This window comes from Equus caballus, chromosome 15 (genome assembly GCF_041296265.1).
Source record: "Equus caballus isolate H_3958 breed thoroughbred chromosome 15, TB-T2T, whole genome shotgun sequence".
Lineage (NCBI taxonomy): Eukaryota > Metazoa > Chordata > Mammalia > Perissodactyla > Equidae > Equus > Equus caballus.
Genome location: NC_091698.1, coordinates 74,824,608 through 74,851,881, shown reverse-complemented (window position 1 = coordinate 74,851,881; position 27,274 = coordinate 74,824,608). Strand labels below are relative to the sequence as shown.

Genomic DNA, 27,274 nt, shown 5'->3' with positions numbered 1-27,274 from the left:
ATTGCTCTTTTTCCCTCACTCCATCTGTATCATCAGTAAGTCCTGTCAGCTCTATTTTCAAAATACATAATGAATTGACATATTCTCACCACTTCTACAGCTACTACCTTGTCCAAACCATCATCATCTCATATAGACCACTGCAATGGCTTCCTAAGTACTCGCCCTGCTTCTATTTTTGCATCTTGATAGCAGCCACAATGATCTTTTAAAAAGATAAATCCCATTAGGGCTCAAAACATCAAGGATAAAATCGCAATCCTTACCACGGCCTACAAGGTCCTATGCAACCTGACCCCTACCTGCATTTCCCAATGTATCTACCACTCTCGCCCCTAATCATCCCACGCCACTTGCACTGGCTGCCTTCTTGCATTTCCTGGAACACACCAAATATGCTCCCATCTCATGGTCTCTGCACTCATATCCTCTGATGGAATGTTCTCTCCTTAGGTATCTGCATGGCTCACCCTTCACTTCAGTTAGGATCTGCTCAATTCCCTTCTCCTGAGAGTTCTACCCTGACTACTCCATGTAAAACAGCCCCTCTCCTGTCACTCTTAATCTTTCTTACTCTGTTTTATTTTTCCTCATAGCATTTGTCACTAACCTGAGACTGTTTACTTACTCTTGCCTGTCTTCTCCACTGGAACGTAAGCTCCCTGAGGGCAGAAAACTTGTCTGTCTAGTTCATCTGCTGTCCTCCATGGCCTACAACGGTGCCTGGCACAGAGGAGGTGCTAGTAGATAGTGAATGGATTCATGAATGATTTGGATTCACTGTATGAATGTCATGGAAAATGCAGAAGGAGGAGTGTAGCTAACTCAGGCCTCTGGTTCCTAAGTACACATGCAGCTGACAGGGCAGGTGAGCTCCTGGTCCTTAAACTCTTCTGAGCTTAAGGAGATCCTTTTCATGCTTTGCTGACACTTTACTCAGTAGTTCCAGGCGGCTGACCAGGCCTAACCCCTCAAACTCTCCTCCTCCATTCCCTTTTCCTCTTTTTCTCTTTCATCTCTCCTAAAAGCTTTAGTGAGCATTTGCTTTCAGCTAGGCACCGTGCTACACATAGAGAATGTAAAAATGAATAAAATTCAATTCCTATCTTTAGGAATGTCACAATTCCATGAAGGAGACATACCATAAACCACACAATAAGGCGATACGCCCAACATTGGACAAATCACACTATATGATGGTGGAACAGAAGTAAGGAGCAACTGAAAGGGAGAGGGACACTGGGGAAGTGATACTTAGTGGAAGCTCGAAGGATAAGTAGAAGCCTGCTAGGGAGTGAGAATGTCCTTCCAGGCACAGAGAATAGTGTGCCCTATGTCACGGCATTTGGGGACATTGTTAGTAGTCTGGTGTTGCTGGAGCATACAGAATGACAAAGGGAGGGAGCTGTGGAGGATATAGAAGAAGGGGCCAGATGTGAAGGGTCACATGATGTCTTGTAAAGATAATTCTGGCAGCCGTAATGTAAAAGGTTGGAGAGGGAAAGCACCAGAAGTAAGATTATTATAGTACGTCAGTAAGAGATAGATGTTTGAGGTTTGAACTGAGGAAGTGGCAGCGGGGATAAGAGGAGGAGGCAAATCCGAGATGTCAAAAAGGTAGAATGGCTGGGACCTGGTGACCAATTGGACTGGAGTAAGGAGAAAAGAAGCAAGTTCTGTGTAACTCCAGGGTTCCGATTTGGATGGTGCCATTCACCAGACTGGGAACACAGAAAGAGAAGAGTGAGTTGGGAGACAATGAGTTTGAGTTTTCAGCCTTTGAATTTGAGGTGATTGGAAGGCACCCAGCTGATGATTCCCAGCAGGAGAGCTCAAAAAAAAACCCCAGGCCTGGACAGAATTTGGTATGTGCCAGCATCTAGGTGGCAGTTAGATCCAGGATGTTGTGCTCTGGTGGTTCAGGAAGAGTATGTACGCTATAAGCAAATAAGGACTAAGCACAGAGCAACTAGTTCAGGGCAAAGAAAGAGAAGCTAGTAAAGGAGATAGAGGGCGATGAGCAGAGAGAAGAAAGCGATGTTTCAGAAGCAAAAAAATACCAAAGGTAGTTTCAAGGGGAAGGGAGGTCTGCACTGTCAAATACTATGTGAGAGTCAAGTATGGTAAGGACCAGGGGCTGTTCATTGGATCTGGCAACGAGGAGGTTACTTTTGATGCGTTTAGCGCGGTGGTGGAGGCAGACGCCTCACAGCAGCAGGCTCAAGGAGGAAGGAGAACTGAGGAAGTGGGGTTGGCAAGTACAGGTCATTCCCTTCTAAGGCTTAGATTCAGTGATGCAATTAGATTATGACTTCTTAAATCACTATTGCAAAGAAACAATTTTACATCCGAAAGCAGGCTTGAGCATTATTTTATATCCAGAATTTTCTTGAAGTGGAAATAGTCTTTCCAGAAATACTCCAATTTCCAGTCTGTTTATGCTTATTCAATCTTCCCCAAGTCAGCGGTGTTGCTGGGGATAATAAGTGATGGAATAAGTTTGGCTGATTCAAGGCTCTGTGTTTCTCACCTCAGGACCTGCCATTGTAAATACAAGTATACCCTGCCACTCTGACCTGATAGTTCACTGATGAAGGATGAATGTGTACATAGCCATCATTCTTGGTGACAAACTTCAATTCATCTGATTTTGGTTGCATTCTGACAGCTCCAGTACTGGTCTTCTGAAATTTCCCTTCTGGGCTTTTCACCTAAACACAGGTATTTATAAAAATAGATTCATATTATATATATTTCCATTGTCAGAAGTAACCCTTGGCACGAAATCAGTCTTTTTTGAAGGCCCTTGAATTTCCTCCCTCTCTTACTTAGTTTCCTTTCGAAAGCAGTATAAGCACACGTTTTTTCTTTTCTTTTCTTTTTTAACCATCAAGAAGTGTGCCTGTAGGTGTGACAGCTCTTGGTGATGATACCACGCAGCAGCCACATGGGGAGAAAATATGTTGCTATTTCCGGTCTGCACTGATTATCAGGTGCAGAGGTCCAGCTAGCAACACTGGAACAGGAATCTGCTGACCATCACTCCCAACCCCAACCCCAACCTTCCCAATGAATTTCTTTCAAAATGGTGAAAAAAAAAATATGAATAAACAGATTGTTTCATTAAAAAGAAGCTTATGTACACAAACATACATATGAATTATATATATATTTTGAAAAAATAATGTTTACTGTAGAAAATAACATATTAGGAAAAAAGAAAATAAAGGTCTCCTGTAATCACAAGATTAAGAAATAATTAGCATTAATATTTGATAAATATTATTTTAGTTTTCTCTGCTAGATTTGTTTATTTACAGAAATAGAGAAAAACATAAACACATAAATAAAAATATACCTATGTATTGAAACTAATATAGGATTGTTTTCTATAAGCTACTTTTTTAGCTTAATGTATTGAGAACATTTTTCCATGTTGTTAAATATTTTCCTAAAACATAATTTTCAATGCTATATAGTACCTTGTTGTAAGGATCTATAATAATTTAACCAATAAATTCCCTATTACTGGAATTTTAGATTGTTTGTAATTATAAGCAGTGCTAGAGTGAACATTCTCCTAGTTGTATCTTCATGCACAGATGCAATTATTTTCTAAGAATAAATCTTTAGAAATTGCACTGCTATCTAGAGTGTATCAATTGATATTCCCACCAAGACTGAGAATGTTCATTTTGGGGGGCTTATGACAGCAAAAGTATTATAATTAAAAAAGATTTTGTCACATCATAATCACCCAAAGTCCATAGTTTACATTAAGGTCCACTCTTGGTCTTGTATGTTCTACGCGTCTGGGCAAATCTATAATGATGTGTATCCATCAATATAGTATCATACAGAGTATGTTCACTGCCCTCAAAATGTTCTGTGCTCTGCCTATCCATGCCCCTCAATCTCTGATTTCTTTTTACTGTCTCCATAGTTTTGTTCCAAATGATTTTTTAAAGTAAATTTCAAATGGTTTGAAAGGCATGCAAACACTAAGCAGAAAATGAGCCATAAATTAATCAGCAGATGTCAACTGAGCATTGAATAAAAAGTTAAGTGAGAAACGATTCAGTACTCTGACAAATTCAAATTCTTTCTGAGTTTGACAAGGACTGGATAATTAAAACTCAGGTAAAAGTCTGACAGTACATTCAGGTAGGGCTTCCAGAAGCAGGGGCCACAGGGGGTCCCATGGCAAAGCACTGACTTGTTTGATTTTGTTCTTATCTAATTTCAGTCCAGAGTAGGGGGCAGAAGGGAAACTGGAGGAATCAACTTTCTTCTTACACAAAGGGTTAGTTATGCACGGGTTGCCTGACAGAGTGACATTTACGTCCATTTTAATTTCTGGAATGTCATAATATGTCAGAAAGATTAAAGAGGCATCTCATTTTATACAATAAATGCGTTCTTGAACAATGTATCTAAACAGGTTTGGGAAATTGAAAGATTGGAAATGTATACTAAGTCTAAAAAGACTGTGTGTGTGTGTGTGTGTGTGTGTGTGTGTGTGTGTCTCTTTAAGATGATTAATGTGCATGTCTTAACTTCTATCCCTTGGCTATAAATGAAACGAGATGTGAGAAGATCCAGGAAAAAAATTTTGTTACCTGCACTACATTTGGATACAGAGCAGCACACAGCATTGCTGATATCAGCTTGGGGTTCTCAGCATTTGAGTTTGCCTATGAGAGAAATACAGCATTAATCTTATAAGTAATGTGGCTACCTCTGTCTGTGCCCTGGAATTTACCATAATTTAAGATTTTAAGACAGATTTCTATCTTAAGAATTTAAGACAGAAATTCATTTGATTTCCATCTTAAAACAAAAGCATCTATTTCCCATCCCTTTGCTAGAAAAATTATTTCTAAGTTAAAAATAAATCTACTGGACCATATTCACACAGGACCCACTCTAAGAAGCCCCCAGTAACTCTTTTTAGATCTCTGCAAAGTAGTTACAAAGCCAGTGTTCCTAAGGATCGGTGGAGAGAACGATTCTGATTCATGAGATGTTTGCAATCTCCAAAAAGTACTAACTGCACTTAGAACAGAGCGGCATCAGGTTCATCTTGAAGAAGTGTTCTTCTTGTACTCATACAAAAAATTATCCTTGGCTGGAAAAAGCCTGGTCTGATTTCAGAAGACGTTATTGGAAAGTCTATTCTACCTCTTATGAACATATCAAGAACCAGTGTGAAATCTAAAAAACAAAAACAGTAGTAACAATTAAAGAAAAACCCTTCTGTTTTTATGAGTGTTAGCTGACACTTATTTGTGGAAAGAAGAAAACTAAGAATGTCACTAACCCACTGCTCATAGGGCTTTAGTGAAGAAAGCCTATAAGTGTTCCTGAGTTAATATACTATTCATGTGCTAATTAAAGAGAAATAAGAACTAACTACACACTCGTTCTTTACCTCTTCTCCTGTGGTTTCCAAGATACCGTCTCCTCCTTGGGCCCTTTTCTCAATGTCCCTTGCTCTGAGTCCCTCCTTTACAAAGCCTATATCTGATAATAGTTCAGTGAATTGTCGTTTGAGGCTGGCCATTTCCTGAAAGAAGTGGGAAAAATCTTTAAGCAGGGGCATCAACATATTAAAAGTAAGTGTAGAGTCTCACAATATTGAATGACTACAAAAATGCATTACTTCACTGGACAGTAAGGAGGCTCATATGGGTTCATCAAACAGGTATGAAGATGCCCTTGCCTGGTCATTTCCAAAAGGGCAGTTTGTACTTATACAAACCAGAAGACAGTCACACAGAAATTCATAAATTTCAGAAAACCCAAAGATCATTTTTTTAACTCTAGGTAAGGTAGGTCTGGTAGGTCTGATTTTCCTGGAAATTCTTAGGACAACAAAAAATGTAGTTTACTTTGTTTTGAACCCCAGCTCAAGGTGCTGTGACACTGCCTCGTTTCTCCCACCTGCACTTCTGCTCAGGTCCTCTTAGTTCCTTACCCGAGCCAAGAGTGGTTAGTTTTCTCTCTCAATGGACGCAGAGCACCTACCTCTGAACTTTCCCTCTTTCTCTTACCTTGCAGTCCTGCTGGCTCACACCTTTTCCTAGGAATAGGGACATTATTAAGTGGTTTAGATTTAGACACCCCTTTTTGTAGCTGAGCACAAGTGTGAGAAAGAAAAGCGCAAACCTCTTTCTCTTCTGGCTTCTGTTCAAATATAGGCTGTATATCAGACAATAGAGAAGGAGATAATGACAATCAAAGGAACCAAAAGCTAAGCAACACTACCCTGTCTCTTGATGACAACTTCAGTATTTTATCAGAATGTCTCAAGTATAGATGGATAACATGGCAAAATATAACTAGGAGCTAAATATGCCAGAGTTCTATTTCATGACAAGGTTTTAATTGATATCGTAATAAAAATAATACTACAGTCTAAGCTAGTGTTTAAAGAAAAGAGGGAACTCTGTTTGATGGACCTCATAGATCACAGCAAATTCTACTTATATCCTGAAGAAAAGGAACAAATAAATTTAGTAAGAAATATAATTTTACACTTAAAAATCTTAACGACTTAAGGAAATATTTATTACTGCACCTTACGTATAAAATACCCTTTAGACCATTAGTTCTTAACCCTGCCGCGTATTAGAATCACTTGGTGAAGCCAACAACAACGATGATAAACAGATGCCCAGGCCCCACCCCTCAAGATACACATGTAACTGGCCTGGGGCAGAATCTGGGCATTTTACTTATTTATTTTTTTAAGCCTCCTCTGGTGAATCTAATGTGCAGCCAGGGTTGAAAGTTCTCGCTTTTGATGTACTTAGAATAAAGGTAGAACCTCTGTCTTCTCAAAATACCTCACAGTAGTACATCTAAAGGCAGAAGAGAATGAAGGGCAAATACTGGCATGGTTTTGAGGTCTCTACGTTTTAAATAACCAACTTCATTCATTCGTGCATTTATTCAATGAAACTTTACTGAACGTCAACTGTGTGCTAAGCACTGTTCTAGGCACTGGGGATACAGTGTTGAACAAAACAGACAAGGTCTCTGCTTGAGGGAGCTTCTGCGATAGAGATTTAAATAAATAAATGTCAGGTAGTGGTAAGTACAAAGCACATTAATTTTGTGTTCTACTCCAGGACATTATAAGTACAGGCCCTGAAGGACCAGTTCAACTGACTCCATGTCTTATCAAGGGAGTGATTAAGAATTGTCTTTCAGGGGCTGGCCCACTGGCACAGTGGTTAAGTTCACACTCTGCTTCAGTGGCCTGGGGATTGCAGGTTTGGATCCTGGGCATGGACCTACACACCACTCATCAAGCCATGCTGTAGTGACATCCCACATAAAATAGAGGAAGATTGGCAACAGATGTTAGCTCAGGGACAACCTTCCTCACCAAAAAAAAAAGAAAAGAAAAGAAAAGAAAAGAAGAAGAACTGTCTTTCAGAAAATTTGCAAAAGTCATGTGGCCAGAACATGTGCAGAAGAAATCTTGACTTGAAATGACTGCAGAACCAAAGATTCTCCTCCCCCATGGAACCAGAGGACTAAGCCATAACCAGAACTTAAAAGTCAGACTCTTATCAGAAGCGAGGGGTCCATCATTCAGGAAGATCCGGTGTTAACATTCCTTCCCCACTTCACCATAAATGTTTAGAACCTTTCCATAAAGGCTTGACACCCACCAATCAAAACCTATCCCACCAGTGTTTCCACATGCCAGCCTGTTTTCCCAACCTCTTAAATTGCACCCCAAATCCTGAATCAGAGAGACAGATCTGAGGGTACACGCTCCCTATTTCCCTGTAGATCCATCTCACAGAATAAAGCTGATCTCTTTTCCCAAGAGCTGTTGCTGTAATTAATTGGCTCTTTATGTGCATCAGGTAGGAGAACCCCATTTTTGTGCAGTAACTACATCTTTTAATACGAAGATAAAGTCCTCCCCGCTCCCCAGTCTCAAAATCTTTGAGTAAAACAGATGTTTTACAAAGATGCGCACCATCATTATTCTAGCTGCTCATATGACTTTGGAAGAGGGCCTAAAATACTGTCATAACAGAGGACAGAGCCCTGTCTATTATTACACAGAGGATGATGAACCTTTCTCTTTCTTGTGTGCTCATTATTGACATAGTAGCCTCTGATGGACATAGGGAAAATTAACGAAGAAAATCTGGTTCAGTATTCCTTCTCTGGTTTTGGGGAGAGGGTAAGGCGTTTGGGGTTGGTCATAGATTGTTTGGAGAATCTGACAAAAGCCAAGATCTCTTTCTCCAGAATAATGCACACACATGTAAGCACACGATTTTGCATACAACTTCAGGAGTTTATGGATCCAGGCTCAAAATGCCTGGTGTAATTACTGAAAAAATTGACTTCCAGTGAGCAGAAATCTTCAGAGCGCCTATACTCCCCAATCCTCTACATCAGTAAACACAAGTTCACCGAAGAGAGGGAAAACAGGTCAGCTGAAAGGTTCAGCACAGAAGGCCTGATGCCGTAGTTCAGGAGTCTGTTTTACACAACTGGTTAAGTTAAGCATGTTCCAGAAATAACAGTTTCAATGTCAAGGCAGGACAAGCAAGATCAAGTTGCCACACCCTCTGGGGAACTACTACAATAGAAAATGAATGAAAACAAATTGCCGCAGAAACGACTCACCTGAAGAACTCTTCCTGACAAGAAGTTTTGCCTGCAGTAATTATAACTTGCACGCATGCCTTCTTTCATACTTAGCTGCCATCCCTAAATTGTGGAGAAAATAAAAATGAATGAACTCTATCTTTAGTGCCCACTCTGGGTAATGAACCTCAGCTATTAGATTATATACTTACCTTATACGCTCGTAGAAGGGCCAGATAATCACTGTTTGCAAATGCAAACTCTAGCTTTTTCTGGTTAGCTTCCTCTTTTTTATCCCAGGGAGACACCTAAATGAAGAAAACTAGGTTCGAACAACACAGTTTATCTGAGCTTTCAAATGGCACTTTCCTATGGCTGAAACCAGGCGCCTTGGGAAGCGTTTTGTGTGGAACAGAGTCCTCAGCGGGTGCTGATTAAACGTGATTAAGGCGGTAACTGGCAAGCTAACTTTCTTATTTGTCCCTGTGGGTCTGTCTGCCCACCCAAAATAAGCTCTACTGGGTCTTTTAGTTCCTGGTGACAAGATGTCATCGAAGAGCCACTCATTCTGAAAGCTACATCTAAAATTTTAAATTCTGTTAACTGTGTGGAATTTTTATTTTACAGATTCTTATTCGTCTTTTATACTGGAGGCTCCCCTACTCCTATACTCATAACTAATGTTTTCTTCCTATTTTTCATAATGTTTACAAGTCCTCCTTCTCCCTACAAATTTGTAAAATTAGCTAAGAACTAAGAACTCCACTGCGTCCTCCCACCCCAACACACACATGTACTAAAGACACCAGCATGAGTTGCAGTAGCTCCTCTTAGCAAGCTACTCGAAAATAAAATTCCTTCCTTTTTAGGAAGGCCAGTGGGAAAAGGATTACATTTGGGAAGTTAATATTATATTTACAGAGCCCAGCAAAGGATAGGTGTTCAGTTCTGCCTAAGGATGATATCAATATTTCTAATGAACTCTTTCTGTATTCCAATAAAAGAAAACAGTCAGTGAGAGGTTTATTTAGATAATTTGAGAAATAAGCAATGGATGTCCTGCTCACAACCATATGGACTGTATGTCCCTGAGCAAGCTATATCACCTATTCCGGTCCTTGGTTTTGTCATTTGTTGTTAAATAAGGGGGCTGAACCAAGATCTTTTTGCAGATCTGTGAGTTTACAACTCCATGAAGTGTAACATTAAAACTGAAGTGATTCCATTCATCTATTCCCCTCTCTAGCTGAGACAAGCTATGGTGAAAATAAAGGCAGTGACACTCCACCCAACAACAGCAGAATATTCATTCCCCTCAAGTCCCCATGGAATACTCTCCAGGACAGACCATATACTTGGCTGTAAAACAAAACTTAATAAGTTTTAAAGGACTGAAATAATACAAAGTATGTTCTCTGACCACAACAGAATGAAATCAGAAATCAATCATAGAAAAAAGTGGGAAACTCACAGATATGTGGAAATTAAACAACACATACCTAAATTACCAATGGGTCAGAGAAGAACTCAAAAGGGAAATCAGAAAATACTTGAGATAAATGAAAATGAAGACACAACAAATCAAAACTTAGGAGATGCAGCTAAAGCAGTCCTTAGAAGAAAATTTATAGCTGTAAATGTCTATTTTAAAGAAGAAAGATCTCAAATCAATAACCCAAAGTTCCACCTTAAGACACTGGAAAAAGAGCAAACTAAACCTAAAGCAAACAGAAGGAAGAAAGTAAAAAAGAGCAGAAATTAATAAAATAGAGAATAGAAAAACAACAGGGAAAACTCAGTGAAACAAAAAGCTGGTTCTCTGAAAATATCAACAAAATCGACAAACCTTTGGCTAAACTTACCAAGAAAAAAAGAAAGAAGGCTCAAATTACTAGAATCAGAAATGGAAGAGGGGACATTACTATCAACCTAAAAAGACTACAAAAAGAATACTATGAACAATTGCATGCTAATAAATTGGGTAACTTAGATGAAATGGACAAATTCCTATAAAAATACAAACTATCAAAACTGACTCAAAAAGAAACAATATATATATATTTTACATATATTACATATAATATTACATATTACATATTTAACAATATATGTCTGAATAGACATATAACAAGTGAATAGACTGAATTAGTAATCAAAAAACTACCCATAATGAAAAGCCCAGGTGGCTTCACCACTGAATTCTACCAAACATTTAAAGAAGAATTAATACCAATTCCTCACAAACTCTTCCAAAAATAGAAGAGGAGGGAACACTTCCCAAATCATTCTATGTAGCCAGCATTACTCTGATACCAAAGCTAGACAAAGACATCACAAGAAAACTACAGACTAATATCTCTTATGAATATGGACGTAAAAATCTTCAACAAAATAACAAAAAGAACAAAGTTAGAAGATTCATACTTCCTGATTTCAAAACTTAGTACAAAACTAGAATAATCAAGACAATGTGGTACGGGCATAAACATAGACATATAACTCAATGGAACAGAATCAAGAGTCCAGAAATAAATCCATATATCTATAGTCAACTGATTTTTGACAAGGATGCCAAGACCATTTAATGGGGAAAGAACAGTTTTTTCAACAAATGGTGCTGGAACAACTGGATAATCACATGCAAAAAAATGAAGTTGGACTCTTACCTCACACCATATACAAAAACTAACTCAAAATGAACCAAAGACCATGATGTAAAAGCTAAAACTATAAAACTCTTGGGAAAAAACACACGGATAAATCTTCACAACTTTGGATGTGGCAATGGATTCTTACCTATGACAACAAAAGCTTGAGCAACAAAAAACTAGATAAACTGCACTTCATCAATGTTAAAAACATTTATGTTTCAAAGGACATATCAAGAAAGTGAAAAAGCAACCCACAGAATGGAAGAAAATATTTGCAAATTATAAGGGATAAGAGATTTGTATCCAGAATATATAAAGAACTTTCACAACTCAATAATGAAAAATTAAAAAATGGGCAAAGAATCTGAATAGACATTTCTTGAAAGAAGATATACAAATGGCCAATAAACAAATGAAAAGATGTTTAGTATCATCAGCCATTTAGGGAAATACAAACCAAAACCATAAATTCACACCCCCTGAGGATGGCTATAATAAATAAGTCAGATGATATCAAGTGTTGATCGGAATGTGGAGAAACTGCAACCTTGATAAAATGCTGGTGGAATGCAATATACAACTATTCTGGAAGAGTCTGGAAGTTCGTCAAGTTAAATAGAGAGTTACCATTGACCCAGTAATTTCCCTCCTAGATATATACCCAAGACAAATGAAAACATATGTCCACATAAAAACTTGTACAAGAAGGTTTACAGCCAAAGGTGGAAACAATCCCCAATGTCCATCAGGTGCTGAATGGATAAACAAAATGTGGTATATCCATACAAAGGAATATTATTTGGCCGTAAAAGGAATGAAGTACTGATACATGCTGTAACATAGATAAACCTTAAAAGCATATGCTAAGTGTAGAAGCCAGTCACAAAACCATGTATTATATTATTTCATTAAAGTGAAATGTCCAGAAGAGGCGAATCTATGAAGACAGAAAGTAGATTAGTAGATGCCTAGGACTGGAGTGGATGAGGGGATTGGAGGGGAATAGGGGAGTGATAATTAAAGGGTTTCTTTATTAGGTGATAAAAATGTTCCAAAGCTGACTATGGTGATGATTGCATAATACTAAAAACTATTGGATTGTATACTTTAAATGGGTGAATTATATTTTCATAAAGCTATTAAAAAAAGTGGCCCAATGTACTCATTGCCCTTTAAGATCATCAGGGGCACCTTTTGCTTGCTTGCATTTTCTTATTTTCTATAATGACCAAGTACAGCAGATACAATGAAAAGCACATTTAGATTATTTTAATAAGTTAGATCTCTAGTTCTTAATCTTTACTGGAGGCATGGATTTCTTTGAGAATCAGATAAAAGTTACAGATTTTGTGCTCTGAGAAATTCACATACAACATACTCACAGGAAAATTTTTAGGGGGCTCACATACCCCTGAAGCCCCCAGGGTCCCCTTAGAGACCTACGGACTCCAGTTTAGATGAATGTTGTCTACTTACAAAAGGAGACTTAAAAGCCAAACTGGCAGCAATGGTGAGAGCTGGATCTAAACAGCGGAAGATAGACCCAAACAGCATCAGTTTGCCGATTCTCACATCCACAGGCAGAGAGGCCAAGTGATACCCTAGAGGGGTCAGTTTCTCATCTGGAGTTAATGCTCCCAAGTCTCGTAATCGTATTTTTGAGGCACGGAGAGACTCAATGTGTGGTGGTTCAATGAGTCGAGAGAACACAGATTGGAGATTATGAGTGCTAAACATCTCTAAAATTTTAATTCTGAAAAAAGAAAACCAAATCATAATTTGTCAATTTTATTTCTGGTAAGATGACATAAAGGAGTAAGCTTTTTTCTTGAATGAAAATAATTTAAAATTCCCAATATATATGCTTTCATAAACCAGACAATGCTAGTTGAAATAAATTTTTAAAAAAATCTCTTGTCTTCTAGTTCTTCTAGCAATAAACTGCAGAAACACTTTCAGATTCTGAAACTTATTGAGATTCAGAATAAAATTCTATAAACTTTGAAAATACTTCTTTCTATAATAGGGGGTTCAAATTATGAAACGAAATTCAAATGGTCCACTTACTCTCTTTCCCACATCTGAAACTGCATGGTAATTGTTTATAAAATTAATCTGCATTGTGTCCTGCCTTGTGACAGCTCTTGAAAAGCTACTGTTTCAAATTATAAATTTAAGCAATTTTCAGAAGACAAAAATCTAAATACATAAAATTTATTTCACTTTTAATTCCTTGTTAAGCTGTCAGCCTATAAACATACAATTTTACATTTTTACTGTGTACAATTTGATACCTAGCTTTTTTTCATTTAGATTTTTCACTTTAAGACATGCATTGAGAATAATCCAGTTACTTAAATTTCGAATGGCAAAAAAAAAAAAAGGGATGAACCACGTTGGCCCACATAATTTACCTATTTCCCCATTGTTGTATATTTGAGCTGTTTTTAAATCCTATGTGCTACATATATTACATTTTTCCCTTCTCTCATCCTCCCTCATGGGTCAATCAACTTTCAAAGCTCTCTCAAATCCCTTCACTCCTCTTCATTTGCACTCTGTCTCAGTTCAAGGCATTTGCTTGCCCAAATTCTTAAGATCTGACTATGGACACTTGAAAGCAAGGACTGTCTTGTCTCCTACAGTATCCCTAGTGCTTAGCCCAACCCTGGAAAATAGAAGGCTCTCAAAATCTACCTGCTGGATAAAAGAAGAGCTATACCATCTTTGTCCAAGTAACTTTCTCCCCTTGGGTTACTGTTAATGGGGGTCCTTTCTCAGAGTAATGACTGGGTTAAAGGGTACGGATAGTTTTAGAGTGCTTATATAACACCAAGCACATTTTCAGAAAAGTTGAACCAAAAGGTTCCCTGGCTTCAATAACATTGAGTTTGACCATTTGTTCACTAAATTCTATTTTATGATGTTTTTTCTTGTTTTTCATCAGGTAAGTAATGGAGCTAACAAGTTTTTTTGTTCACTTTGCTCTAACTGATAATGAGGCTGTAGATTTCTCCCTGTGATGATTTAATATTGGTGTTGTCCCTAGCAGAAACTTCTCGATGAGTGAGATTACTTTCCTAACTTACAAACATATCCTAAGGCTCTATTTTAGGGCCGTCCTCTGCAATGTAAGAGATCTTTATGTGCAGAAAGTTAAAAGGAATGGTGGAGGCAACCCTGAAGAGCTCTTTCTTTGCAAATGAATGAGTTCATCCATGTCCATTCTTAGCAAAATGTCTTCTACTAAGAAAAAGAAAACATGGAACTTAGGGTGAGAAGCATTTAGACCTTCTGGAAGCAGAATACAAAGATCAAGATGTACCTTAGACATAGCTGCTCCAATGGCACTCTTTGTATTTCCGGTAGCTGCTGCTTTAAAAGCTGGTGATTGAAGTGATGGCTAGTGAATAAATGGAAGCAGACCCCAGATGCAACACGGCCTGCTCGACCTTTTCTTTGCAGAGCATTGGCTTGAGAGACAAAAGTATCCTCTAGACTTTCCATCCCTTTGCTGGCATCATATCTATAATGAAAAAGAAAATAAAAAAGAGTTATTCTATAAAAACATGGCCAAAAGTCTACTTAGCAAGGACAGAAGAGATGAAGCACCTTACTTCTGTAGATAAAGACACAGTATCCTGTGTGTTCTGGGATAGTTGAGTCCCTGGTGGGAGCATGTAGTGCTGATTTAGATCTACTACCTACAGTTTCTTTATTCAACTCTTTTTCATTTTTATTTATTTTTGACAAATAAAAATTGTGTATATTTAAGGTGTAAAATGTGATGTTTTTATATATGTATACATTGTGAAATGATTACCAAAATCAAGCTAATTAACATATTCATCACCTCCCACACCAACTCTTTCATTCAAGCCATGCAAAGCATATGAGAAAAAGAGAGGAAAAATAATTAATTACTTCCAAAACTTTCCACCTCTGTGTGACTCTGATTTTGGTCCTGGCTATAGAATTACTCATATATTCACATATAGTTTTCAAAAACTGTTTTTCAAACAGTAATCCATGTAGCTTAATAGCGTTAGCCATTAACAGCTGTGTCCCTCTAAATGAGGCCGCTTTAGTCCCCCTCTTATATCATCAAAAGAAAATACCTCTTTTCTTTCATTTTCCCAGAATCGATGACATAGACAACATCATCAATGGTTATGGATGTCTCAGCAATGTTGGTGGAAATTATAATCTTAGTTACACCGACAGGAGGTTTTACAAACACAGCCTGCTGCTCTTCACTGGATAAAGATGAATGAAGTGGGTGAATAACACATCTGAAAGGAAATAAAAGCATATTTAATGTTGTAGCACAGGACACTGAAATTGAATTATAGTGGGTGAATTTCTATTAAAACTAACAATATGACTCCAACTATCAGCAGCCTCTCCACAACCCTGGTCCTCAGGGTCCAGCTCTTCTAAATGGGATGGTTCTTTCTGATCCTTACAAAACATTTACTCATTTCCATGAACTAAAAACCTTGCATCAACTTGGGGAAAACTGAAGTATAATTCAGTAGTAAATAATCAAGAGGACTAAACAGTTGATATTCTGTAAGTAACAAGCCTAGAGCACACTAATCAGCAAAGAATCATTTTTCCACTACCTCTAAATCCAGAGAAAGAGGCAGAGACAGAGATGTATCCTAAGAAACTTCATTCTTATGTTTCTAGGGAGTGTTCACCTGTCACGTAGTTGTTCCCTTAGATATGAAGACACAACAGTATGTCTTGCTATCAAAATAGGAACTATTGGAAATTATTTTTTCTCAAAATGGTTGCATTTCTTTGTTGTTAATAACACTGGCTTCTCCCATCTCCTGTATCTGGCAACTAAAATTACATGCAATTTTGCTGAGTCACTACACTAAGTGAAGAGAAATATTTTTATTTAATGGGATGGGAAAGATTGATTTCCTGGAACAAATAGGTTTGTCTATCTCCAGCTGGCATAAACAAACATATTCTTGAGGAATGATAACAGGGTCTAAAGAGGGTGATGAACATCAAAAAGACCTTTCTGGTTATTCATTTTTGAAAATAACTGCAATAGGATACAGAAAGTAATTAACTTACCGATTACTACGTCTGTTGTTGAAAAGAGAATTCGACTGTAGCTGTTCATAAAGCATTTTGATTTCTGCCAGTCCCGGTAAAAATACAAGTATAGCACCTGAGTATATAAAAAGAATCAATCTGATAGATGAAAAAAAGGAAAAACTAATATGCAGTATAAAGCTATTTTGAAATGAAAAAATATAACAATCTGAGATTTATCAGTATCAATTTCCTTTTCTTTGTAAACCCCTCCAGGATTTAAATAGATAGGTGTTTTTATATGTTTTTTGACTTAATAACTACAAAATAACTGGGATACTACTATCTTTCTAAAACAGGAAAAACTGAAGTGTGGAAAAATATACTGCCTTAAGTTATACTAGAATTATTAGCAAAATTCTTTACCCTTTTTAAGGAAGATTAGCCTTGAGCTAACCGCTGCCTCTTTTTGCTGAGGAAGACTGGCCCTGAGCTAACATCCATGTCCATCTTCCTCTTCTTTATATGTGGGACGCCTGCCACAGCATGGCTTGCCAAGTGGTACCATGTCCGCACCCGGGATCCGAACCAGTGAACCCACGGCTGCCGCAGCAGAACGTGCGAACTTAACCACTGCAAAACCGGGCTGGCCCCAGCAAAATTCTTTAAAGGTCTTTAAACATATTTCTGCAGTGTACTAGCCACCGACATTCTGTTTCTATAGGAAGAGTTATCCTTCTAATCTTCTAAGACAGGAAGACACTTCTCTCTATTAGTAAATAAAATCCATAAACACTGTACTGGAAATGAGAAAAAGAAGCTATAATTGGTTGGCCAACCTGGCAATCTAAATTCAGATATATGTTGAAGAGGCAACACATGACCTAACCATGCCATATTAACAGTATGGGCCTTTAAATTTTACATGAAAGAAAACAAGCAGTGATAACTGATTATAGTGTATTTCCATGCCACAAGCCATAGTCCCTTTCTTTTGTGACTTATACAGAAAGGAAATTAATACCATCTTCATGCCCCTCCTTTAATCTCTGGCACCAGATCCATAATCTTTCCATTATATACCACATACTTCTACTAAAAGACTACAAAATTTGAGTGGTAAAATAATCTATACAGATGGAAAAATATTTTTTATTTATATTTTTATGTGCCTTCCGCTCTGCCCTCATGGCTTGGCCATCTGTATCAGGGATATCTTTAATATTCACAAATAAATCACTGACTCTAATCACTACATCTACTGTTTTGAATTCAGGTAATTATCTAACATTTCTTTTTGCCTGCTATGCTTGGTTTTTTTCAATAATAGTCTTTTCCTTTGGCATAAAACAAGATATTCAGTCCGGTGACAATGCATTAGCCAATACTGGCTACTTGTCAAGAGATGAGAAATAAGGCACTTCCATAATTTTACGTGGCTTACACATCTCTTTAGAAAATACCACATAATGATTAAAGCCTAGGCAGAGGAGGGCAGCCATTCCCATTTCTCTCAAGCACTGTGTAATGAACACATAATGTAATCTTTTGATCTATGATTCCACTAAATGATCACCCAACATTGGCTGGTTCTATTTGTGCAACAAATATTTACTCCATACCTAAATATTCTAGGCACCATTCTAGGGTCTGAGGAATATTGTGGTGCACAAGAAACCCTTATTCTTACAGAGCTTACATTCTATTGAAGGAGATTTATCAGTAAGCAGAACTATAATTTTGAACAGTGTTAAGTGCTATAATGAAAATCATTTTTGGATTTTATGATAAAGTAGGTGGGGGGCAAGAAAACAGATAGGGTGGTCAGAGAATACTTCTCTGAAGAGAAGACATCTGACAGAAACCTGAATGATGGGAAGGATTCAGTTATGAGATCTGGGCCATTCATTCTGGGGGCAAGGGACTGCAAGTGAGGTAAGAAGGCCACTGGAACAGAAAGATGGTGCATAAGGGGAAAGTAGTGATTGCTCTGTGTAATAGTAGTGGTAGTAGTAACAGTGGTAACAACCACAATAATAATAATGATAACTGTATTATTATAGTTATAACATTATCATTATTAAGGTTAATAACTAGTGGGCATTAACTATATGTCAGACTCTGTGCTAAAATTTACATGTGGTTTCTTTTAATCCTCAAAATAGCTTTAAGTAAGAGGATTTATTATTGTCTTCATTTTACAAACAAGGAAACTGAAGCACAGAAAGATAAGGACTTTATCCAAGGTTACGGAGTCCCTGAATAGCAGAGCTGGGAAGTTTATCAGACTCCGAAGCCTGTTCTCTTAACCCCACTACCCTGTGGCCTCCATGTGCAGAGTCTTCATGTGATTCAAACACTCATTACTAGACTCCCATTTAGCCAGGAACTGAGTGTTTAATATGTGGACTATCCAGGCCTTCTTTTCAGCTTTCTTCCTCTTGGACTTTGTATCGTTAACAACTTTATGCTCGGTGTGAGCAAAAAGAGTGGGTGAACCTCAAAAAGTAAAAGGTCAAATTTCCCCCTGAAAAGCCTAATAAGCAACTTTACACACAACTTTGGGAGAAAAGGTGGGGATGAGGGCGAGGGCTCCAGGAAGGGGGGTGTACCCACAGTGCCCATTATCTCAGTAAGGAAGCTCCCTTCTCTTTTGCCATCTCACACATAAATGAAGACAAGAAGAGTTACCTGGAGGGTAGGAGTGCTTTCCATCCACAATCCACTCTAACAAGGCCTCTATTAATTCAAGATTAACCTTTTCAAAATCCATGATGGACATTGTTTTGATAACTGATTTGCTAACCCCTGAAAGAAAGGTAAAAATCAGAAGGATAATTATACCTTGTTGAAGACAATATGCCTGTGAACTAGGTAACTGTCTTGATTTGATTTAATAACACAGATGTTCACATTTAATGTACTGAAATGAACTCTTTTCTTTCAGTCTCTCAGAAAATAGAGGCTCACGCTAGAAGCACTTCTTGCTTGAACAATGACCTAAAGAGCAGGCGCCTGTCCCTGCTGGAAAGGCCCAGATAAGCCACTTTGAACTTTCCTCCTTCCTTCCCCTGTTTTATCCAGCACACATTTACTGACACTTTAAGTTCTAGACATAAAATTCAAAACCAAATACATTTTAGAAACACCTTCCAGATTAAACCAAATCACGAGTCAGATCAGGTCGAAGTTCAGTTAACAATAACCGATGAAAATCAACAGAGAGAGACCACAGCTTTCACCAGCACCCTTACAACAGTGACTCTTAACCTTAGGTTCCTTTGAGAAAATGATAAAAGTTATGGCTCTTCCCTGAAATATATATGTGATTTTAATGGCTTCACCAACACCCCTGAAGTCTATCCATAGACTTGAGAGTTCATTGTATAGGCTTGCAAACTTTTCTTTAATTTTCAATTTGAAATCATACCAAAATAAAAAGTTACAAAATATTGATGAGTATAATTTGTATTTTACTACCTACCAATTTTTCTATAAGGAACACGTTTCTTTAATAATCAGGAAAAAATTCACTGGCAAGTCTAATAATTATAATCTAATATGTGTTGGAACTGCTATTTTTTCTAAGTTTAAGGTAGTTCTGATGAATTAAAGACAATGTAACTATGAAACAAGAGCCAAGTTTTTCTTCTGGATCATGGTAGGGGGGAAAAACTAGTTATCTTTGGCATAATTACAATATTCCCCAGGAAGCACATTACCTTTATAGCGAGCCAGGAGCTGCTTAAAATCTAACTGTTGATCTGGCACTGCATCTTTCACAGAATCCTGATCCTGGAGGTGAAGGGAGAGCCTGAGGTCTTCCTCCACTTCTTCAAATGCAGTTCTGTTGTGCCTTGCTTTAAGCTTCTCCTTTGACATCTGTTTCATGGAGCGCATATATGGGCTCCCATCTGGTAACACATACCTGAGAAAGGAAGACAAAGGACTGTGTGTGTGTGTGTGGGTCTGTTGGTGAGGAACAAAAATATTCACGTATTTTATATGCTTGTTCAGTAGAATGTTGCTCTGTTTCTGCCTAATTCATGTGCTATTCTTCCACATGCTATTAATCCAGTCCAGGATTCTGTTGGCTGTGCCCTATATCTGGGGAGGAACACACTGGAATGCTTTTGGTTCTGTTTTAAGATAATTCTGGAGGCAGTGAGTTTGAAAAAGAGAATAAAGACAGGTAAACTAGTTGAAAGATGATTTCCCCAGAGATTAACATTCAATGGAAGTGGGATAGGGCCCAGAAAATAACAATTTTAACAAGCTCCCTAAGTAGCTTATTGCACACTAAAGTTTGAGAGGCACTGTTTTGGGGTTTTTAGCTTGAGAATATTGTACCATTAAATAAATACAGAATTAGGAGTGGGGCTTATTAGGAATGGAAGAAGCAGGGAGAAGGGAAAAAATTCTAAGTTGAGTTTAAGGTGCCAGACATCAAGGGTGTTTCATTCTGGAGCCCAGAGGTCAGGAATGAAGATACTGAACTGGCAGTTCTCGGCACAGAGGCTACAGCTGAAATCACATGAGTCTAAGAAAGCTAAGGAAGAGCTTAATAGTGAGAAGAAACAGTGTAAGGATAAAACCTTGGGGAATCTTTAAGGTCAAAGAGTAGGCAGAGGAAGCAGGGCTTTCAAAGGAGAGAAATCTGTTCATATCCAGTAGACATAACCATTTTCTACACAGTACTGAAATTATACAGACATCTTAACACTCACACTGTACTGCAAACTCCTTGAAGATGGAATGATGACAATAGTAATAGCTAACACTCATAAAGCATGTGCTATGTGTTCTAAGCACTTTGCAAGTATTAACGCCAAGTATTGATTAATTAATCAATCCTCATAACAACCCTGTGAAGCAGTTACCATTAACATACTCATTTTACATAGGATGAAACTGAGTCACAGAGAGATTAAGCTACTCATCAATGTTACAGCTGGTAAGTGGAGGGATTTAAATACTCGCAGTCTGTCTGTAGAATCAGTACTCCTTTTTTTCATATATTTGGTCTTCCATCATTTTTTAATAGACTTAATTTTTAGAGCAGTTTTAGGTTCAGAAAAATATTGAGCAGAAGGTACAGAGATTTCCCATACACCCCCGTCCCTCACACATGCACAGCCTCCCCCATTATCAACATCCCCCACCAGAGCAGTACAATTGTTACAACTGATGAACCTACATCAACATATCATTATCCTCAAAGTCCATTAGGGTTTATATTACATTAGGGTTTATATTAAGCACTCTTAATATACAATATTGCCTGTGAATTGCAAATAATTTGTATAATAAATATTTGCTGAAAGAAAGGGGAAAATAAAATGCTCAAATAGAAAAATTAGAAGAAAAACTAACACATTTATTATCCTGGCATTCTGTTTACAAAGACTTACAGTGAATCTTAATTAATGTCTTCCTTACCTTGTCACAGCAATTGCATCTTCCAGAAAAAACTGATCAACAGGAAATGTACGACCTAGAAAATAAAATAGAAAACTCTCAGATTACCTGTTGAACTATCTTGAAATAGTTTCTATATGTAAAATTCTCTTAAAACAAAGCTTGGCATAATAAGGCACTATTTGTTCTGCCATCTTAAAAGTATCAATAAAAAAAAGATTTTGATGATAAAAATTGGAAGGGATATAGTCCAGTTAGTAAAGAAAACAGAAGTGTACAGGTGGAGAGAGGATCGTTTGCTAATAAGATTGTTTTTTACCTCTTTTTTTTAACTTGTTATACCTTTCCCACCCTCTCTCCTCCCCCTGGGGTAAATATTCCACAAGTGTATTCTAGATCAAGCATATAATTTCTTCTTTAAATCTACTGTCAACATCCTCTATAACTAGATTAAGAAGTACTACTACAGTAGTTCCCCTTATCCACGGGGGATATGTTCCAAGACTCCCAGAGGATGCCTGAAACCACAGATAGTACCAAGCTCTCTATAAATTCTGTTATTCTCCATACACACGTACCTACAGTAAAGTTTAATTTATAAATTAGGCACAGTATGAGATTAACGACAATAACTAATAATAAAATAGAACAATTATAACAATATACTGTAATAAAAGTTACTCTAGATCTTAGCAACCTCAGCATATGATTTTTTTCTTTCAAGTCGAGAACTTTCACCTTTTCACTTAAAGAAAGCACTTTACAGCTTCTCTTTGGCATATCTGAATTGCCAGCATCACAACTACTCTTGCGCTTTGGGGTCATTTAGTAAGTAAAATAAGGGTCACTTGAACACAAGCACTGTGATAGTGTGACAGTCAATCTGATAACCGAGACAGCTACTAAGTGACTAAGAGGTGGAGAGTATACAGCGTGGATATATGTACCGGGCGGACTGATTTCAGATGATTCACGTCCCGGGTGGGGACGGAGCAAGATGGTGTGAGATTTCATCACACTACTCAGAACAACATGCAATTTAAAACTTATGAATTGTTTATTTCTGGAATTTTCCATTTAATATTTTCAGATCGCAGTTGACCACGGGTAACTGAAACCACAGACAAGGGGGTACTACTATAATATTCATCAGTCAGTGCTTCCAAACTGTCCCTCTGGCAATCAGTTGCAGAAGGATAAACCAAAGCCCAAGGTGATAAACTAATCCCAAAATGAAACTGAAAGCATCAAAAGAAGACCCAGACTACCCAACTTTACTTTCTGCCAGAGTGAACCAATATCCAGAAATGTAGCAGATCCAGCAATGAACAAATATGCTACACACAGATACAACTTCCCTCTTTATGACAGATTACCAATATAAGCGCACATTTTCATGTTAAACACAATGGAATGTTAGAAATCCTAATAACAGACTTTTTTAAAAAGCACATATAAAATTTATTAATTTCATTATATGGTTACGATCTCATTTGTTACAAACCATTCACTTCTCTAGAAAGAGGTATAAATATCTATTAATTTATACCTCAAATTAACTTCAAAATAACTATATTTGCTTAATAGAACAATACATATTTAATGACACATTTTAATCACCTGGTATAGTAATAACTGGGCAGGAATTGAAATATTCTGAAAAGAGTTCAGCATTTAAAGTTGCACTCATCAGAATAACTTGAAGAGTTGGTCTCTGTAACACAATGTCCTTCAAAACCAGTAGCAAGAAATCACTAGAGGAAAGAAAAGAAAACACCTGAGGATCAAACAAATTCAATACATGAAAATTAATAACTTTGACATATTTTGAGCAAGGAATGTGTAAAACCTATGTGAAAAAATTATAACACTCATAGAAAGATGTGTCATGTTCCCAGATGTGAAGACTTAACATTATAAAGATATCAATTTTCCCCCAAATAAGCTAAATTCATTGTAGTATCAACCAAAATATCAATAAGATTTGTCATTGCATTTGATAATTCTACTACTTGATATCTACATGTACATAAAGAGGCATATACAAAGATTTTCATTACAGCATTGCTTGTAATAGTAAAGCAACAGGAACTACCTAAATGTCCATCAACCAAGATATGGTTAATTACAACAATATTATCCCTTCTTTGGAATAACATGAGACAGATAAAAGGAATAAGGTAAAGTTCTAAACACTGACATAAAAATATCTCTAAGACATATTGTTAGTGAAAAAAATCCCAGTTGTAGAACGACATGTACCGTAGAACAGCTATGTCCTAGCTGGTCTCCCTGCTTCAGCCCTGGCCTCCCTGAAATCTATTCTCAATACGGGAGACCAATAATTCTGTTCAAATGTAAATCTGATTGTGCCACTCTTTTGCTCAAAATCCTTCAATGACTTGCTAAAGTCCTCACTAACAAGGCCCTACGTGACAAGATCTGTACCCCCACCACTCATTTTCTACCGCCCTCCCTCTTATTTACTTGGCTCCAGCCATACTGTCCACCTTACTGTCCTTGAGACATGGACCTCAGGTCCTTTGTATATGTTATTAATGTGCCTAGAATGGGCTTCTCCCAGACATTCACAGAGGTAGCTCCCTCACTTCCTTCAAGTCTTTACTCAAAAGATACCTTTTAGCCAGGTCTTACCTGGCCACCCTATTTAAAATTTCAAATGGTCCCCTCCCTTGCATTTCATATCACCTTTCCTCTTGTTAGCATGTAACATACTCTATATTTTACTTATTTATTTTGCCACTTGTTGGGCTCCCCGACTAGAAGATAAGATCTATGAGGACAGGGATTTTGATTATTTTGTTCACTACTCCAGAATCTAGAACAATGCCTGGAACATAGTAGGCACTCAGTAAATATGTGCTGACTTACTAAATGAATATATCATTTGTGTAAAAAAAAAAAGGTGAGAAAACAGAAGTACCTATTTCTAACAAAGTAAACAACTATGTCAAAGTATAGAAGGACATATCACCAATCTGATCACCATAGTTATCTCTGGGGAAGGGACTAGGAATCATTTGGGAGTGTTAAAGGGGGACTTACACTTTATCTGTTTTGCTTGAACTTTTAATGAGAGCGTATTCTTGTGCTACTTAGTTCTCTTTAATTTAATGAGCTAATTTAGTTACATTTTATGACTACTTTGTTTCTCTTTTAAGGAAAAGGAAAATAGTATAATAGGCAAATTGTTAAGTAATTTATGGTACATCTATGCTTTAGAACTTCCTTATGCAATTAATAATAATTTCAAAGATAGTTTTGCTATCATGTTAACTATTAAATCAAAAGCAGCACACAAAACTATATAATCTCAACAGTGTTTGTGGACATACATCTCTCTACCACATCTCTCCCCTAACTCCCAATACACTCCCAGAAGAAAACAGACAAAAATTGTGGCATGGAATTAGCAATTTTATAGGGGGCAGAAATTCTTCTTCTTGCCATTTCTTTGATATTTTCTAAATGTTTTAGAATAATCATGTTGTTATCTCTATGATTAGGAAATTTATTAAAAATTTTAAACTAACACAACTGTAACTTTTCTATATTCAACCTTTAATCTTGTCTATATTTTTAGTGATCTTGGCGCCTAGATTTTACTCCTATTTTCTGCCTTTTTCACTCTGAGATAGCAAACATTCTCTACTTTTTCTTGTACAGTCACCCACCACACAGCAATGCTTTGGTTAATAATGGACCGCATTTACAATGGTGGTCTCATAAGATTAGTACCATATAGCCCGGGTGTGTAGTAGGCTATACCACCTAGGTTTCTGTAAGTACACTTTATGATGTTTGCACAACCACAAAATTGCCTAATGATGCATTTCGCAGAACATATCCCTGTCGTTAAGCAAAGCATGACTGTAATTTGTACACTCCTTTCCCAAAGACTGCTATTTGTAAATGCTTGAATCTCCCTTCTCCAGTGTGTAGCTCATCTTTATTCAGACATGAAAATATTTTGAATTTTTAACTGTTGATATTCTATGGGTCATTAGGTCTTATAAAAATCTTTCTTTTTGAGAACACTATTGCAGCCAGGAACCAGATCCAGTGCTATGCTCCAGTTTCTCTGAGTCTGTGGAAGTATAAATGTTATGAAACCCAAACCTATTCTTTATATTCAAAATTACACAGGATATAATTCCCCCTAAAATTTTATTTTGAGAACACAATCATTTAAATATCATTAATCTAATTGAAAGTTTTGATTTCTTTTTCCAAGTTGTTCAGTGATTCTATTAAAAAAATTTCTTCTTTCAAATATTCATTGGAATATTTAGCTGTAAAATGACATTATTTACCATTTATTTTTCCCCTACTGTTTTCTGGAGTCTCTACATAAAGAATATTTGCCCCTCAAAGATCCCCACTGTTTGTGGATAGTCACTTAAAATTTGTCTTCTTCTAGAAATTCTTTTTATTTTGATCTATACTTTTTATATGAAAGTCTGCCTTTCTTTAGTTTCTAATTACTTCATATTTCCTATTTCCTATAAATTAGAGTATTTATTTCTTCTAACAAATAGTCTTCTGGTCACATATCTGCCCTGTTCAGTTCTTAAAAACTTTTTATCAGCAATAGCTGGGACTTCTTTTCACATTTGTTTCTTTGTTTCTTTCGCTACTAGCTATTTTCTGCTTCTCTGTCAGCCTGCCAACTTTACTTAGACTTTCTTTCTTCTTCTAAAGATATCCATTGTAGTATAGTCGTCTTTGGGAAAGCCTTGTAATTTTCATGGGATTGTTTCTTTTTTTTCCTACATTTTTTCACTGCTCTAGAGCATGATCCACATGACAAACTATGATTAATGCCATCTGTTTATCTGGTCCTTCCTTTTAAAATATTGAGAAGTTATAACTTAACCCTTTAATCACTTCTAATTCCATTAAAATAAAATCCAAATGCTTTCTTATCCGTGGTGTATAAGGCCCAGGAAGTCTGGCTCCTGTTTTTTCCACCTGCTACTTTTCCCCTCATTCACCACACATCAGCTTTGCTGGCCTTCCTCCAGTTTCAGGACTCATGAAGCCCTTTCCCACTGCACAGTCTTTGCAAATGCTGGCCTTACTCCCATTTGTCACGTGGGACTCCTTCTCACGCTTCCGTTTTTAATTTAAGTGTCATCTCTTCAGAGTTATGATCTCTGACCATTTCATGGATCCCTCCCTCCAAACACAGCACCCTACTTATTCCTTCATAGTACTTACTCCATTTGTAATTATTTATATGTTTACTTGTTCACTGTTTTTCCTACTAGACCATAAAAGATAAAGGGAACCAAATATGCTTGCTCACTACAGTATCCCCAGCAATTAACAGATTGCTTGGCACTTAATACAGGCTCAATAAATATATGAATGAATGTCAGGACTGAATGAATGACCAAATGAACAAAGAAGGAAGAACATATTCACCAATCCATCAGCTACAGTATGCATTACATCTGTTATTCCAGCTAAGTATAGTGCCCAGCTCAGTATCATGCCCAGGAGAG

At 37.2% G+C, this 27,274-nt stretch overlaps 1 protein-coding gene across 10 annotated transcripts in view; it reads right to left on the bottom strand.

Moving 5' to 3' along the window:
• Window positions 1–27,274, bottom strand: part of DHX57 (DExH-box helicase 57) — a 52,054-nt gene that overhangs the window by 4,644 nt on the left and 20,136 nt on the right. For all 10 annotated transcript variants that reach the window (XM_070235559.1, XM_070235557.1, XM_001500408.6 and 7 more), the window contains 13 exons: window positions 23,367–23,500; window positions 21,768–21,822; window positions 20,051–20,256; window positions 19,020–19,136; window positions 16,368–16,464; window positions 15,392–15,565; window positions 14,599–14,799; window positions 12,750–13,026; window positions 8,835–8,930; window positions 8,662–8,745; window positions 5,432–5,566; window positions 4,620–4,694; window positions 2,577–2,711 (listed from right to left, as the gene is read on the bottom strand). In XM_070235559.1, the coding sequence (XP_070091660.1) occupies window positions 2,577–2,711; window positions 4,620–4,694; window positions 5,432–5,566; window positions 8,662–8,745; window positions 8,835–8,930; window positions 12,750–13,026; window positions 14,599–14,799; window positions 15,392–15,565; window positions 16,368–16,464; window positions 19,020–19,136; window positions 20,051–20,256; window positions 21,768–21,822; window positions 23,367–23,500 (1,786 nt within the window). The remainder of the gene's footprint in view (window positions 1–2,576; window positions 2,712–4,619; window positions 4,695–5,431; window positions 5,567–8,661; window positions 8,746–8,834; window positions 8,931–12,749; window positions 13,027–14,598; window positions 14,800–15,391; window positions 15,566–16,367; window positions 16,465–19,019; window positions 19,137–20,050; window positions 20,257–21,767; window positions 21,823–23,366; window positions 23,501–27,274) is intronic.